Source organism: Rhipicephalus microplus, chromosome X, assembly GCF_043290135.1.
Source record: "Rhipicephalus microplus isolate Deutch F79 chromosome X, USDA_Rmic, whole genome shotgun sequence".
Taxonomy (NCBI): Eukaryota; Metazoa; Arthropoda; class Arachnida; order Ixodida; family Ixodidae; genus Rhipicephalus; species Rhipicephalus microplus.
In genome coordinates this window covers 501,583,146-501,597,703 of record NC_134710.1, presented here as the reverse complement: position 1 = coordinate 501,597,703, position 14,558 = coordinate 501,583,146, and the positions used below count along the sequence as shown (strand labels likewise).

General features: G+C 43.6%; 1 protein-coding gene across 5 annotated transcripts in view; it reads right to left on the bottom strand.

Moving 5' to 3' along the window:
* The window catches only part of LOC119160747 (protein GPR107), a 428,055-nt gene that overhangs the window by 303,043 nt on the left and 110,454 nt on the right, over nt 1-14,558 (bottom strand). For all 5 annotated transcript variants that reach the window (XM_075881006.1, XM_075881007.1, XM_037412965.2 and 2 more), the window contains one exon: nt 11,883-11,968. In XM_075881006.1, coding sequence (XP_075737121.1) covers nt 11,883-11,968 — 86 coding nt within the window. The remainder of the gene's footprint in view (nt 1-11,882; nt 11,969-14,558) is intronic.

Here is a 14,558-nt window from a genome sequence, read left to right as displayed (position 1 = left end):
TGGGCTGTACAGTGTCGGTAGTGGTGGTGGCAGTGTCAGGCGGCAGAACTACGACTGTGCGGCACCTTCATGGGGACTCGGAGGGGGAGCATTACGGCGCGCTGCAGCCGCACAGCTTATCACTTGCGGCTCAGGCTGCGCTGCCTCAGGTGCTTTGAGAACTTCCTGCATTTCCTGGTGCACGATGTTGGCAATCAGCTCCGCCTGAGGCTGCGAGGGTGGCAACAATTTCCGCAACTCCCCTCGAACGACTCCTCTTATGGTCTCATGCAGGTCGTCAAAATGCAGTGCTTGAACCTCCCCGTAGGTCGTCGCGGGAATGCAGCGGCTGTACTGGCTGGCACACATTAGCATCATGAACACCAAGACAAATTCCGTGACCGTCTTCGGTAGGTTATGTACAAGGCCAGTAAACACGTCATACCTAACCCCTCCCCCCCCCCCTCCCCCCCCCAAATACATCAATAACAAACCTTTTCTTCAGGCATGGCAGGGTCTGTGGGGCAAAAGAATCGAGCCATTTTTTTTTGCAAAAGTATCAAGATTTAACTCAGAAGTTGCACCCGTGTCTCCAGCAAGGTCACAGCCCTTTTCTTTCGAACGACACTGGTGAAAGTTTACACGAAAGTGCTGCAAAAGATGTCCTAAGTTCGAAGAATAGACCCACGATTTTTGAAACGGGTCCTTGCTGCGTCTATCAAAGTAACAGTACATGTGGCACAGCTTGTCATCTGCCTTCAAACTGTTCAATGTTGGGACTCTTTTGAACATCTCAAGCCAGGTTTCGGTGTATTAATTTGGGTAATCCATGAAACGTCGGTGGCTCCCTGGATAGCTGCATCATGATAGCCGTGTTGTAGCGAAATAGCAGGGAAGTCAAGACCTCTTTTTAGTACAAACGCATCACAAAGACTGATTTAGTCTACAGTACGTACACCACTCTCTTCGAAAAAAAAAAGGAAAAGTAATAAAAACATGAAAAGAAACCCAAATATACATATGATTAAAAGGAGTTTCCTCTGCACCCCACACATACAACGTTTTCCGGCAACTCAGGTAGGTAACACTGTCAATCCCTGTAACATTAAGCCCATCTTCTATAGCAGTCGTGTAGGTTGTAAAGGCGCGCCGACGTCAAGGACGCTCTCCTCTCTTCCTAAACCACTTGTCGTCTCCTTTGAAAAGGGCCGCCACTGTTGCACCCTGGAAACGTGTCCTCTACAAGTTGCCCCTTTTGTGCCTTTTGGTCGTGGGTCGTTCAATTAACGCTGCTCAGAAGCGGCGGTTGGTTTCCATTCCGTGACAAATACAAGCCGCTGGTGGTGCCAAAGAAGCTGTCATCGTTCCTACAGTCATGGTCCTGGCCTTAGTCATGCAAGTCTAAACAGGTAAACCCCCTACTCCGATGGTAGACCTGGCAGTCTATAACTGACTCACTAGTCATGGTTGATGTCGGTGTCTTCTCTGCGACGTACACTTGCCTCTTTGAAATGTGCAGTCTTATAAATATCACGCATCAAATTTTGCAGCCTACCACTGGTCATCACGCAAGCTCTGGTATAAGCTCGAGTGTTCGCGTCTAAGCTCGAGTACCGCGAGAGCTGGTTCTCGAGTACTACTGGCGTGGCGAGTAAACTAACAAAAACACTTTTCGCCTAGAAAAAATGACGAAATAGAAGAGCAAACATCTTCCCCACCGCAAAGTAGCCTACAATCTCTGCTTGAGTTTATCCGCAGAGAAGTGGAAGCATGAAAATGCTGAGAGTCCTGGGAAATTGACATAGACCGAAACAAGCGAGGTAAACCAACTCAGGCGTGCAGATCATACCACAAGCCATTGAAACCAACGACGTCAAAACAAGTAGCCTTAGCTTCAGAGTATCGCACAAGAAGCATCTGTTTCTTCTGTAACAATGACGAACATGCTACCGAACATTGCAAAGCCGCGCTCACTATCACAGACAAGAAGACCAAGCTTCAGCAAAATTGGCGCTGCTTCAGATGTACAATGCAATTTACCATTCAGAATCTGCATTCGAGAATTGCCACAGAAATGTGAGCTGCCTAAAATGTCACTGACGACACGTGACAGCCAAGTGCGAGCTAAGCATCGTGGGTTCCGATTCTGAGAGTACAGCCACAACCCTTCAGATGCCAACAGACACAGGACAATGGCTCATTTATCTTCAAACCCCGATCGTACATGTGCCTTCCGGTTGGACAAGAGCTGTCACGTGCATTCTTTTTGAGGGTGGAAGTCAGAGAACGTTTGTGACAAGCCGACTTGCACAAAAACTAAAGTGCAAAATGACAGGCCACGAAAATGTGTCAGTGGGATCCTTCGGTGACCATAACAAGCGAAGCTTTTCAGAAAGTTACACTGCACCTCCATGGCACAAATGAAGAATCAAGATACAGCATAAATGCACTTGTCATTGAGAAGATCTGTAATCGACCAGCTTTATTACTTCAAGGCAGCACACTCAAAGAAATTTAAAACCATGGCCTTGTAATTGCTGGTTTTGATTTGCTAGCCTATCATGCTGACGAGACATCAATACCAATCCTAATTGGAGCCGATCACTACTGAGAACTTGTTACAGGTCGAAGACCTTAAACTAAAAGTAGTGGAAACAATATTTGGCTGGACAGTTCACGGACCAGCAATAACCATTTTGAGAGAGCTGAGCATGGACGTTATGGCTCTGAACGTACAAGCTGTGCATGTTGATCACGCAATCCAAAGATTTTGGAATGTTGACGCTGTGGTGATGGAATCGCCACTGAACGAAGACAAACGTGTCCTGACATGCTTTAAGCAAACCGTCAACCAAGTGAATGGTTGTTATGAAGTAAGACTTCCGTGGAAAAGAATATTTTACGCAACCACAACAAAGCGGCAGCACATAGATGGCCAAGTCAGACGACAAAAGGGCTTCTTCGAAATTCCGAGTTACTGACATCGTATCACATGGGCGATCTCCAAGTATGCCAATGATGGTATGGCTGAAGCGGTCGATGACACAACAATTGCAAAGGGCCTAGTATATTATATGCCTCCCCACGCCGTGATAAAACAAGACAGGTCAACAAAGACACATGTAATCTTAGATGCTTCTTCACATGCAAAAGAGCACATTTCTCTCAACCACAGAGTTTTCTAAATATACACTAGAGAGAACTCTGGCACTTGTGTCTATAAAAGCTGCAAGACAGGGCACCTCAGCGAACATGGGAATGATGGATAGTACACGGATTTATCTCATCTTCGTATTTCTAGCTTGAAGCTGCTTGCTCGCGAAACAAAAATGAGCAAATGTTCAGCGGTTGCATTTCACTACCTTATTTGTTTAGGCTTACCTTTTCAAATCATGTCACGAAGTTCAAAAGGGTTTGTTTTTCCTTCGAAACAAAACAATCGAAACACAGCAATAAACGAAGCCACAAGTGCGATTCACCACTTGCAAGTACGAAGACTAGGCAAATCCGTGTACTACCCATCCTTCCCATGGTTGCTGAATGATCGCAGTGCCCGAGTCCCCTCTAGTTAATTTTAGGAAACTCTATGCTCTCAACGACAGTCTCTACAGTGGATCTAACCTGAAAGCTAATCTAGTAAGCCTGCTGTTAAGCTTTGGTCACCACTGCATGGCTCTTGTAGCCGACATTAAAAAGTATTTTTCAAATGTTGATGAAAAAAGACGATAGAGAGGCCTTGCCATACTCATGAGTTGAGAAACCTTTCCTGCCTAACGAGTCGCTCCCAAAAGTGATCACTTTCTGGATGACATGGGTTCCTTTCGGTAAAACTTTAAGCCCATTTCTTCTTGCGGCAACTATTCAACATCACTTATACAAGTTGTCCCCGGAGTTCCTTGCTACCACCGCAAGGCTGCAAGTTTGCATCTACGTAGAAGATATAATCACTGGAGCCAACAACTTTGATGAAGCTATCAAGATGTGTGCAAAAACAATGGCAATATTTGCTCCCACAGACATGAAACTTGATAAATGGCCATGAAACGTACAAGCCATTCTCGAGCACATCCATCTGATGCAAGGTTGTGAAGAGCTTCCTGTCAGTGAGCCATTGCATGTTTTCAAGGTTTTTGGGTTGGTTTGGCATCCAGGTACCGACAAGCTGTCCTGTTTCCGCTGGACCTGTCCTTGACTTTGTGAAATCCCACATTGACACCAAGCTCTTTACAATGCAAGTAACAGCAAGACTGTACGACCCATGGCATTACTAACTTCGTTTACTATCAGAGCAATAGTTTGCTTTCAGCTATTCTGGAAGCTCAACGTCGAGTGGTGGACTATTCTTCTACCTGTACTCCTGAATGAATGAAAATGGTGGTGTGATGAGCTCCCTATTCTCTATGGAATGGAGTTACCTCATTCCTAGCTGCATGATTTGGCCCCACAGACCAGGAATAGCATGCTTCACGTGTTTACGGATGCAAGCCCACCCACTTACCGTGCAGTTGCCTACATATGCACCTTTGATAATAAAGAATGAGTTCATTCTAGAATCATCCTTAGCAAGGTTCGTATAGCCCCAAATCAGACATTTAACATTGGCCAGACTGGAGCTTCTAGTTTGTTTAATGACATCAATACTATATAAACATGTCAAGCGGTCCATTCACAACTCCTTCAGCAGCGTGCACCTGTGGACGGACTCAATGATAGCGCCTCACCGGATCAAAGGAGACAGCCGTTGTTGTAAGCAATTCGTACACCACAGAGGGAACGAGATTCAAGCAGCTACAAACATGTGGTGAAAACACTATCCAGGGAAGAAAAACCCTGAAAATATGATCACCAGAGGATCCAATGCTGAGCGGTTTGCATCTTTCGAATTGTGGTGGCACAGACCTTCATGGCTACTTAAAGGCACCGAATACTGGCCAGAGCAAGTCGGAGCACTTTCGGCCCTCTCGATCAAAGAGAACAAAGAAACACGCCACGTATAAGTCTACGAAGCACTGACTACAGTGATTACAACATCCCAGTTAGCGCAACCAATTAACAGATCACTGCCTGGGTCTTGCGATTCATTAACAAACTAAAGCATAAGACCAGTGCAACAGGATTTCACACTTCCCACAAAATAGCTGGTGCTGACATGTACTGATTGCACCAAGTTCAAGCAGAAGCATTTTCGGAAGAGATAAGGGCAATTCCAAGAAACGAGCAGCCCTCCCCAACGTAACCTCTACGTAATACCTCGACTTTTCTAGACGACAGCGGTATTTTCCGCATGACAGGACGTCTTCACTATAGTGAAAAACCTTATTCCGAGCGACAGCCAATCGTTCTTCCAAAAAGGCATCCTTACTCAGAACTCATCGTTTCTCAGCACCACCGCCGACTCCTACACGCTGGTGTATGAGACATGCTGATTGACTTACGGGAACAGTTTTCGATTCTGCAAGCATGGCAGCTAGCCAAGAAAGTAATCAAGGAATGTGTGGTGTGTTGACGTCAGCATGCAAGACTCTTTCAGGAACAAACCTCTCCTTTACCACCTGACAGAGTAAATGAAGCGTAACCATTTCAAGTTGTCGTAATAGACTTCGCTGGACTGCTACTCATTTAGGTCATCCAATCGTTTAACCCATATATGCCCAGTGTCCTTCCTACCTGTAGGACGCTGAAACTTTTCAGTGTAACTCGAACGTTTTTTCTGTAAAAAAGCTAGCACCAAATAAGGTGTGTTTATGATGCCCTGTCCTCATAACATTAGTCTAGGTGATCGCTGGGCTATAAATAGCCATGTGCTTGCAGTCACAAAATGACTATTTCGCGTTCCTGTAACTGAGTGCCATACCGCGAAAAAAATAAATAAAGATAAGTAATATAGAGTCAAATTGTTCTCGATGCTGCTGATATTTTTGTCAATTGTTCGTCAATTATTGGGTATGCAATAACTTTCGTATGACAGTGATAGGCGCTAATGTTTCTTGTTCAGGGTGTGTCAAACAGCAGTGTCCTACATAAAGGCCGGCTCTAAAACCATTGTTCGAAAGAGGTTTTTCTAACAAAAGCCTTATTCTGTTTCTTGAGGTCGTAGAAGCAATCATTTTGGCGAAATAAGTAAGTTTTGTTAATTTTTTAAAATTTGGGCATACATGGGTTAAGAAAACGTACATTGTACTCTTCACATGCACGGTCGTAGGAGCCATTCACCTCTAGATGGTTGAAGACATGTGTGCTTCCAGCTTTCTACACACCTTTCCTCGCTTCCTTTCCCGAAGAGGATTTCTAGCGACCGTATACCCCGAAAATGCTCTCATGTTGAGGAAAACGGCTCGTATCGATTCCCAGTCTGAAATCGTCCAAGTTACCCTCGGTGTCATCGCACCAACTGAACCAAATATGAAAGCAGAGACTGGACAATCTAGAGAATCTAGAGGATTTTTGGCAACGATAAGAAAAAGAATACCTTCAGGAACTACGATCATTCCATCAGCAAAGAAAAAACTGCTCGTATCGATCCCAAGTCCGAAGTCGTCTGAGTTACCCTCGGTGCCATCGCGCCAACTGAACCAATTATGGAAGCAGAGACAGGGCAAGCTAGAGGATTTTTGACAACGATGAGAAAAGGAATACCTTCAAGAACTACGATCATTCCATCAGCAAAGGCCAACTTCAGAAGTGAACATTGGAGATGCCGTATTTCTTGAAGACAGCCTACAACCGCGCCGATTGTGGAAGCTAGCCAGAGTGACTGAAGCCCATGCTGGTTGCGATCTATAAAATAAGATCATGTACCATCAGACTTGCAGACGGAATGCACTTACGACCTAGCAAGCTGCTCTACCTTATGAAAGTTCACCAGCTTCTATGAACTTTGTTTTGCACGAGGCGGCTTGTTGCAACATCCGACGAAGAAGTTGCGGCATTCACGCGCAGCTTGATTGCTGAAGACACGTTCTGTTTTCTTGCCTGGTTGACCGGCAGGTCAAGAATGAGTTTCTTTGGCATTAAATCCTCCTCCTCTACCGAAGACGTTTGTTTCTTCACTGCATTTCCGAAATAGATGAAGTGACCACCAATTGACCTCCGAGAAGAGCGCATTTGGCCGACTTGCATAACCACCATCATTCAAATGGTAAGCAAGAAAGCTACCAATAGCCAGTCCATTGTTTGAAGCACGTGCTCCTCATGCAGAATCTTAAAAATAATCTAGGGCTGCAAATAGCACACACAGATGTTTTAATGCAATTTTATTTTCACAGACACGCCAGAACAACCTGTGTGAAAATTAGAAAGAAATCATTAAAAAAAAGTTTGTTAAACCAGGTTTCTTGGACACAACAGTACCTTTTTGGATTCATTTTTTACCACCGAGAGCCACTATGCTATAGGAAAAAATAAGAGTGAGTTTCAGGATGTATCAATTTCAGTATTGTTTTTTATAAGGCCTAGCACCAACTACAAATTTTTCAAATCCAAATTTTCTGCCTAGGTTACTTTAGGAGGGACAAACTGCACTTATAGATAGCATGACTACACAGTCATGCTATCTTACAATATTAGTGTCTAGTGAAGCATGTCTTTACAGCTCGGTCCATGTTAAAACACTTGATAAGGGGCAACACCGTTATCAGTACTGTTCCTCCAGGATTATTTAATTATTTCTTACAATCCCCTGGTCATATTTTTGTCAGTCGTAGATATCTTCAAAACAGCAACTTTCACATATGAACGTTGATGCCATTTTGTAATATTACAGTATCTAGTCAAGCTTGCCCTCAGAACTTTGTCAATATTGAAGCTTTATAAGGGGCCACATAGTTATGGATATGACGGCTGTAAGACTATTGCTTAATTCCTCTTGTGCCCAAGTTTTCTTTGCGACACCACAAGAAGAAAAGTGCAGCTGCTTTTAAGCTTGCTCATACTACTATCGTATCTGCTCAAGCCTGCCATAACAGTTTTGTTAACGTTAAGAATGCTTGATGAATGGCCACGCAGGTACCATACTTACAAGACTATTGCTCACTTATGTCTGTGTCGCATTTTCTCTTGACAGATAGAATGTCTTGAAAAGGTCAAGTTTGTAGATAGTGCTTTGTAATGTTACTGAATGTAGTATTTTTTTTTATAATATTGTTGCGGGAAGAAAACAATATTACCAGTTTCATTGTAAAACCGGCAGTCGTGCCAGTATTCTGTTTTTTTTTTTTTAAAGCAGTTTCTTTACCTTATCAGTTATCAGGATGTCTACCGATTTGCTTTTTAAAAATTCCCTGACTTTTCCAGGTTTTCCATGATGATTTAAAGGAAGTTCCATGACCATTACATCTGCTTCAAAACTTTTGTGCACTGGAAACCAACCCACAAGTGGTAAAAAAAATCAGGCAATCCTATAAAATAAGTAAACAAATGTACTGCACCTGCTCAGAATGTTCTGAGCGCCCGCGGTAATTATGAAAAAAAAAATCTGCTCTGGCTAAAATGATACCTCTGTGCCAGAGAGTCAGCAAGTTGGCTGTTTGGCAGAATACAAACACAGGAGCTAAAATTAACTGCAGTTGAAAGTTTGAAGGAGTCCACGATAGTCCTACATCGTAGCCAAACTGCTAGAAAATGTAGAAGTGGCATCATTTTGTGGCATCTGTGTGAAAGGAGGACACCTGAGCCTGACCGGTTTCGCCACTGGAGCATATTCTAGTTCATTATAATGGTTACAGTGCAGGCATCTTAGGATGTGGATTGGATTGAATTAAATCGACCTGTATTTATTGACTTTGCTATTTACGATGTGCATTGGATTGGATCTGATGCAACCTAAATTGCTGTATTTACTATTGATTTGCATCCCCATCTAAATTGTACACCTCTAATATATACTTTTCAGCCAAAAAATAATAATAACTATATACTACTCGTGTATTCTGTGCACCTTGCCTTGACAATGACTAACAATGTCCCCAGAACAGAGCCATGATGCATAATTTTCTTCTTTTTTTTTTTTTACAACAAGCACGTGCATGTTGATGTTTTACTTCTCTGGGCTCTGATGCTTAGAAATTGATAAAGTCCTCAGATGTCTGCAATGAAGGCTAATTTATCTGATATGTGGCATTTAACATCCCAAAACCCTCACACCGTTATGAGAGACGCCTTAGTGGAAGGCTCTGAAAATTTTGACCACTTGGGGTTCTTTAACATGCGGCCAAATCTGAGCACTTGGGCCTACAGCATTTTCACCTCCATCTGAAATGCAGCGGCCACACAGCTGGGATTCGATCCCGCGGCCAGCGGGTCAGCAGTCGAGTACCTTAGGCACCAGACCACCCCAGCGGGGCGGCAATGAAAGCTAGGGGTAACGTTTAAAGTGATGACGTTTGTATATGTGCTGGTAAGAAGTAACCTGTCTGGTCGCAACAGCTCCCTTGATTCCACAGGTTTATCGCTTGTGTGCTCTTCTATGGACATAATGCTGCTGAAAACTAATCACAGATTTATTAATACCATCTCAAGAAACTGCAATACGAAATTTAGATGAAGTTACCCAACTCTACCCTTGAAATGGGAGCTACCAGCAATAAGTGCATAGCTGAGGACATTTGCTATTGTATTACAATAATAATAATGATAGTAATGATATTAATAATAATAAAAGGCATCACATAGCCCGGCAAGCTTTTGCTAATGACAGTTCTATCTGAAACAGAGGGCCTTGAAGCCGAACCGAAATCATGGTCAACACAAGCATGCACAAATTTACCGACGTGTGTAATATTATGGTTGGAAAGTCAGATATGCTGTGCGATATGTACAAGCAACAGACATCAAAATAGCGAATGTACCAACACAGAAGCAAAGGAATGCTTCAGACATCATGAAGAACAAGTCGCGAACCAAAAATTTCCATAGTCTATTTTACTCTTTAGGCTGCCACATCTGTGGCAACCAGTACATCGGTGAGACCACTGATTTCAAGAAAACGGTGCTGTCATGTCACCTACGTACCACCGCATGTGCAGCATTTCTCTTTTGCGTGCGCGGTGTGCAAAGTCACTGCGTACTCTTTGAATCGTCCACTTCCCGTGTAGCTATGGCAAGCGTCAAGAAGCACAAGACCCTTGACTTTGTGATAATGTTGAAGGTTATTCAATGTGTTGAGGCCGGCAAGAAATGTTCGACCATCGCGGATGACTTTAGGATACCACCGAGCACTCTGAGAACCTTGTTGAAAAACAAGGCAGATAACAACGCATAGGCGGCAGAGCAGCGAACTTCGGGAGCCTGTCATGTGCGCGCTTCTGGCCACGGGAATGCAGAAAAGGCACTTTATGTCTGGTTTTTAGAAGTACGCACGAAGAACATTTTGATGGATGGCCTGATGCTGATTGCCGCTGCACTCAGTGAAACAACTTTGCCGACAATGACTGGCTTCACCGATTTAAGCAGCGCTACAACATCGTTGGCAAAACCATTTCTGGCGACATCGAATCTGTCAGCAGCCAGGACATCCAGCAGTGAATGACGAAGGAGTGGCCGAAATTGCCGCGAAGTTTTTTCCCGCGGAGATATTCAGTGCCTGGCGAGACATGAAGACGATCACAGTGGTCAACTGCTTCCTCAAGGCAGTCTTAGAGACGGCAGAACTTTTGAAAACAGGTGAAGACGCCGTTGCCGAGCGCATAGATGACGCGTTTCGCTAGTTGTCGTCCCACTTCCACACAAAGTGCCTGCGGACGACTTCGTGGAAGCGGACTGCAATGTCCAGGCCAACAGCTCATGTGACGAGGAGGATCGTCTGGATGAGGTGCTGGCTACATGCACCTACTCTGCCGCTGAAGTGGCGGCAGCGCTTGGCATCATTCACCGTTGTATCGGCCACATGGAGGGAACCAGGCTGTCGCACCTGGACAACCTTGATAAAATCGAGACTAGCGTCTTCAAGATTTCAAAAACAAAGAAGCAGGCCAAGATTAGCGATTTTTTTTACAATAATAAATCATTCTGTTACGGAGTGTGTGTGGAATTAGTTGTCATTCGTGAATGCGCCTATTGTAGGCGATGATCGACTACAGGTAGGCTTTCAGGGCCTCTATTTTTTTATATTGAATTTTTCACATATCAAACTAATTTGCAATCCCCTTTGAGTTCGATATATCCGTATTCAACTGTAAAGCTATAGCAGCTTTATAGATAAGCATGCTCACAACATGATGCAGAATTTTCGCTGCTCTGTCGTTCACCCTTTTTGAAATAAAAACCTACAAAGTAGACGAAAAAACGTTTTTTTGGGTCAAATTCGAGTATTTAAAAAAATTATGTACACCATCTAGAGACACGAAAAATAGCTGAATGCAAGTGAAAACATGCATATATTTAGCTAAACAAATTTGATGTACGTAGCTCTAATATATTTTGTGTAATTCCTCGCCAAAGTCAGAAAAAACTGCTGAGCAGGTAAGTGTTGCGCTCCATCTCTTCATCATTATTTAATTACTGTGCTTTGAAAAAAAAATTTTTCCCGCAAAACCAATTGCGGCTCTCTTCTTTCCACTCGACCGGCCATGCTTTGTTTGACCTTACATGAAATCACCCTGTTGCATAACTGTAATGCAGATAATCGGAGAATGCTACGTTCTCAACCATGGCCTTTTTATACCGTTATTGAAGCAAGAACAAGTGCGCTGAAGCGCTGTCAGTCACGCAGCTTTGCTGAAAAAACTTACGAGGGGACGTGGCAATGAGAATGGCATATTTGGTCAAAATGTTCAATTTTTCAAATAATTTTTTTCTGCAATCTTGAGACTATGTTTCACATCATGGCGAAATATTAGACCAAAATATGCAGTAGAAGTTGAGAAGAAAGCCTTTCACTGGTGGGCTGTCGTTCCAGGCAAGCTCACCTGTTTCCAGATGTGTCCAATGCAAGCGTGAGCACGTACATGTCCTCCTTGACTTCATCCAGTGGGCAGCCTTCAATACGGCCATCCTACAAGTGCATGGGAAGACACCAATTCAATGGGTTCTATTTGAAACAGCTCAAAACACCCAGAGCAACACAAGTTCTTTATGAAAACAAAATGACAAAATAAAGGAAAGAAGAAAGAACAGAACAAGCACGAGCAACCAATGCATATGACAAAAAGATCACAGACATCTGACTAAGTCAACTCACAATCGAGCAACGAAATGGACGATGTACTAGCACACGTGTTGCCATTTGTACAGAAAGTGAATGCTTTGGCTAGCTCCCTCATGCAAGAATCATTGTGCCAGAAAAAATTCTGAGGAGCAACCACAGTGGGCAGACAAATGGGTACACAACATGCCCTTTAAACCACTATAGTGCCCGAGCAGGCAAACGATGAGGCAGCGTTTTCCCCACATAAACCTTACCGCACGACTGCAGAACAGAATATACGACATTGCTATAGCAAGGGCACTGATGCAATCAACTGAAGCCATTTCAGCACAGCTTCTGAAGCAGCTAAAATCCTGCTTTCGAACAGTATAACAGCCTTTTAGATCAGTTACCGAGCAAACATTTTCAAACACAAATATTTGTCTCTGTTCCATCTTTAACAAACTCCATGATTAACAAAAACGGTTAGATGCATAAATGCATGTATCTATACTTCTTAAAATACTCCAAAAGATGCCACAATGATACTGCTTATCATTTTCTTGCAGACAGCCTGAAGTTTCTTCGAAGCTGCGACTTCAGGAAATCTAGCATATTCCCAGAATCCACCTCATATTTGTAAACAAATATCTTTCCCTGATGCTTCAGTTACAGTACTGAAAGCACAATCTGTCTAAAATTTCTATGCACTCTGTTTATCATACAGAAAGATTATTCTAATGACACACATACTTTCAGAACAACCTAGGGCTTCGAAGCTTGATGAAGGGCCTGTGGTCATGCTTTATGAAGAGAATTGTTAGAAGGCTAGTGCACGGATGGTTCATAAAACACAAGGTTGAATAATTGGTCCTTTGTGCCCACAATATCATTTGTGCTCCACAAAATCTGGTAATGTGAAGTTTTATGTTTAACTTTGGCAAGTTTCAAACATGAACTGTTGCTGCAGCCGAGAAATAGCACATAGATATTAGAATGCCGGGACACCATGCTTTCTCAGCAAAATCTCACAGACGACTACACGAGTGGTATTGTTGATAGAGTCAGGTGATTGTTCACCAATTATAAGTTGAGCACACATCAGGAACTTTTATCGAAGTACGTATATCCCAACAAACAGTACCATTTTTTTTAAAAACTACTAACTTTAACAAAATGGTGTATTCAAGCACATGCACTGCTTGAATACAACAGTTAGAAGCCATTTTACAGAGCTGTAATATAGTATAGTAGCATAAGTCAGTCTAAATTGTTTGGTTGCGCCTAGCAACTACATCTACTAGATAGTACACATCAGCATGCTCCAATGGCCACTCAAAATTACAGTGGTAGACTAACTATGATTTGCAAGCATGTTCGATCTTTCCTACAAAAGATTGCAGAACAGGCACATGCTAGGGAAAAAGTTATGAAATTTTTGCAAAAATGTAGCAGGATGTAGCGTATTCACTTCTTGGCACAGTTTAGCACAGCTTCACGGAAGTTATTGCAAATTAGTGATGTCAGCGGGGCTGCGCAAGCCCACCGGTGCCACGATGCAGTTTTTTACCTGTGCGCGCGCAGAGCTCCCTGTCCCAAGTTTTCCTATTTGCAATGTTCATAGACTGTCACGCCGCTTAGCGGAATGCAGGAGCGTCCTCTATAGGATCATCAGTAGGCAGACGTTCCCTTGTTCGGCGGCGCTAGCCTCAGTATTAACGCGTTAACAAGAAACAAACACAAACCCCTTTGTATGCTTCATGCATCAGTGAATATATCGGACCGTCCGTGACGCGATAAATCTGATTTGTTCTTGCGAGACGCGAAGTTTTCGTGAAAATGCGTGGCAACTCGTGCTTGACGGCTGGTGGACAGGCGGCCTTCCACGTTTTTTCCTGCCGCTCAACAAAACATCCAAAGCGCGAGACTGCTTGGCTTGGGCGTAATCCGCGCATCTAAGACTTATTATAGCTGCCGCGTCATAAAGCGCTTCCTCAATCTCTTCATCGCCCGGCAGCCAACTTGCTACTAATGGTGTTCCTGTATTCAGCTGTGGAGATGGTGAAGACTTTGAGGGCGGAGGTAACAGCTACATGTGTGCGAAACTGTTTTCGCGAGGCCGACTTTCTCGACGACGGACTCGATGCCGAGCCTGAACCTTCTCAACAGAAGCACTCCCACAGCAATTTGAGACAGCACATTGTCGACTGGGAGGGTGCAACATCTGCTGCGGTGATTTCATTACAGCCGATAGTGATGCCGACACTGAGGAACCATGCGCAGATGAGGGCATTGTAAATAAAGTGCGTGGCAAGGGCAATTTGGAGGAATCGGATGATGACGATGACGAAATTTTGGAGCTACTCAGAAGCATGCCTGTAGCAATTGGCTACATTATTAGCTTCAGGCAGCTTGTACATGCCACGGACCTCAACCAAAAGCCCGCTGCGGCTTTAGA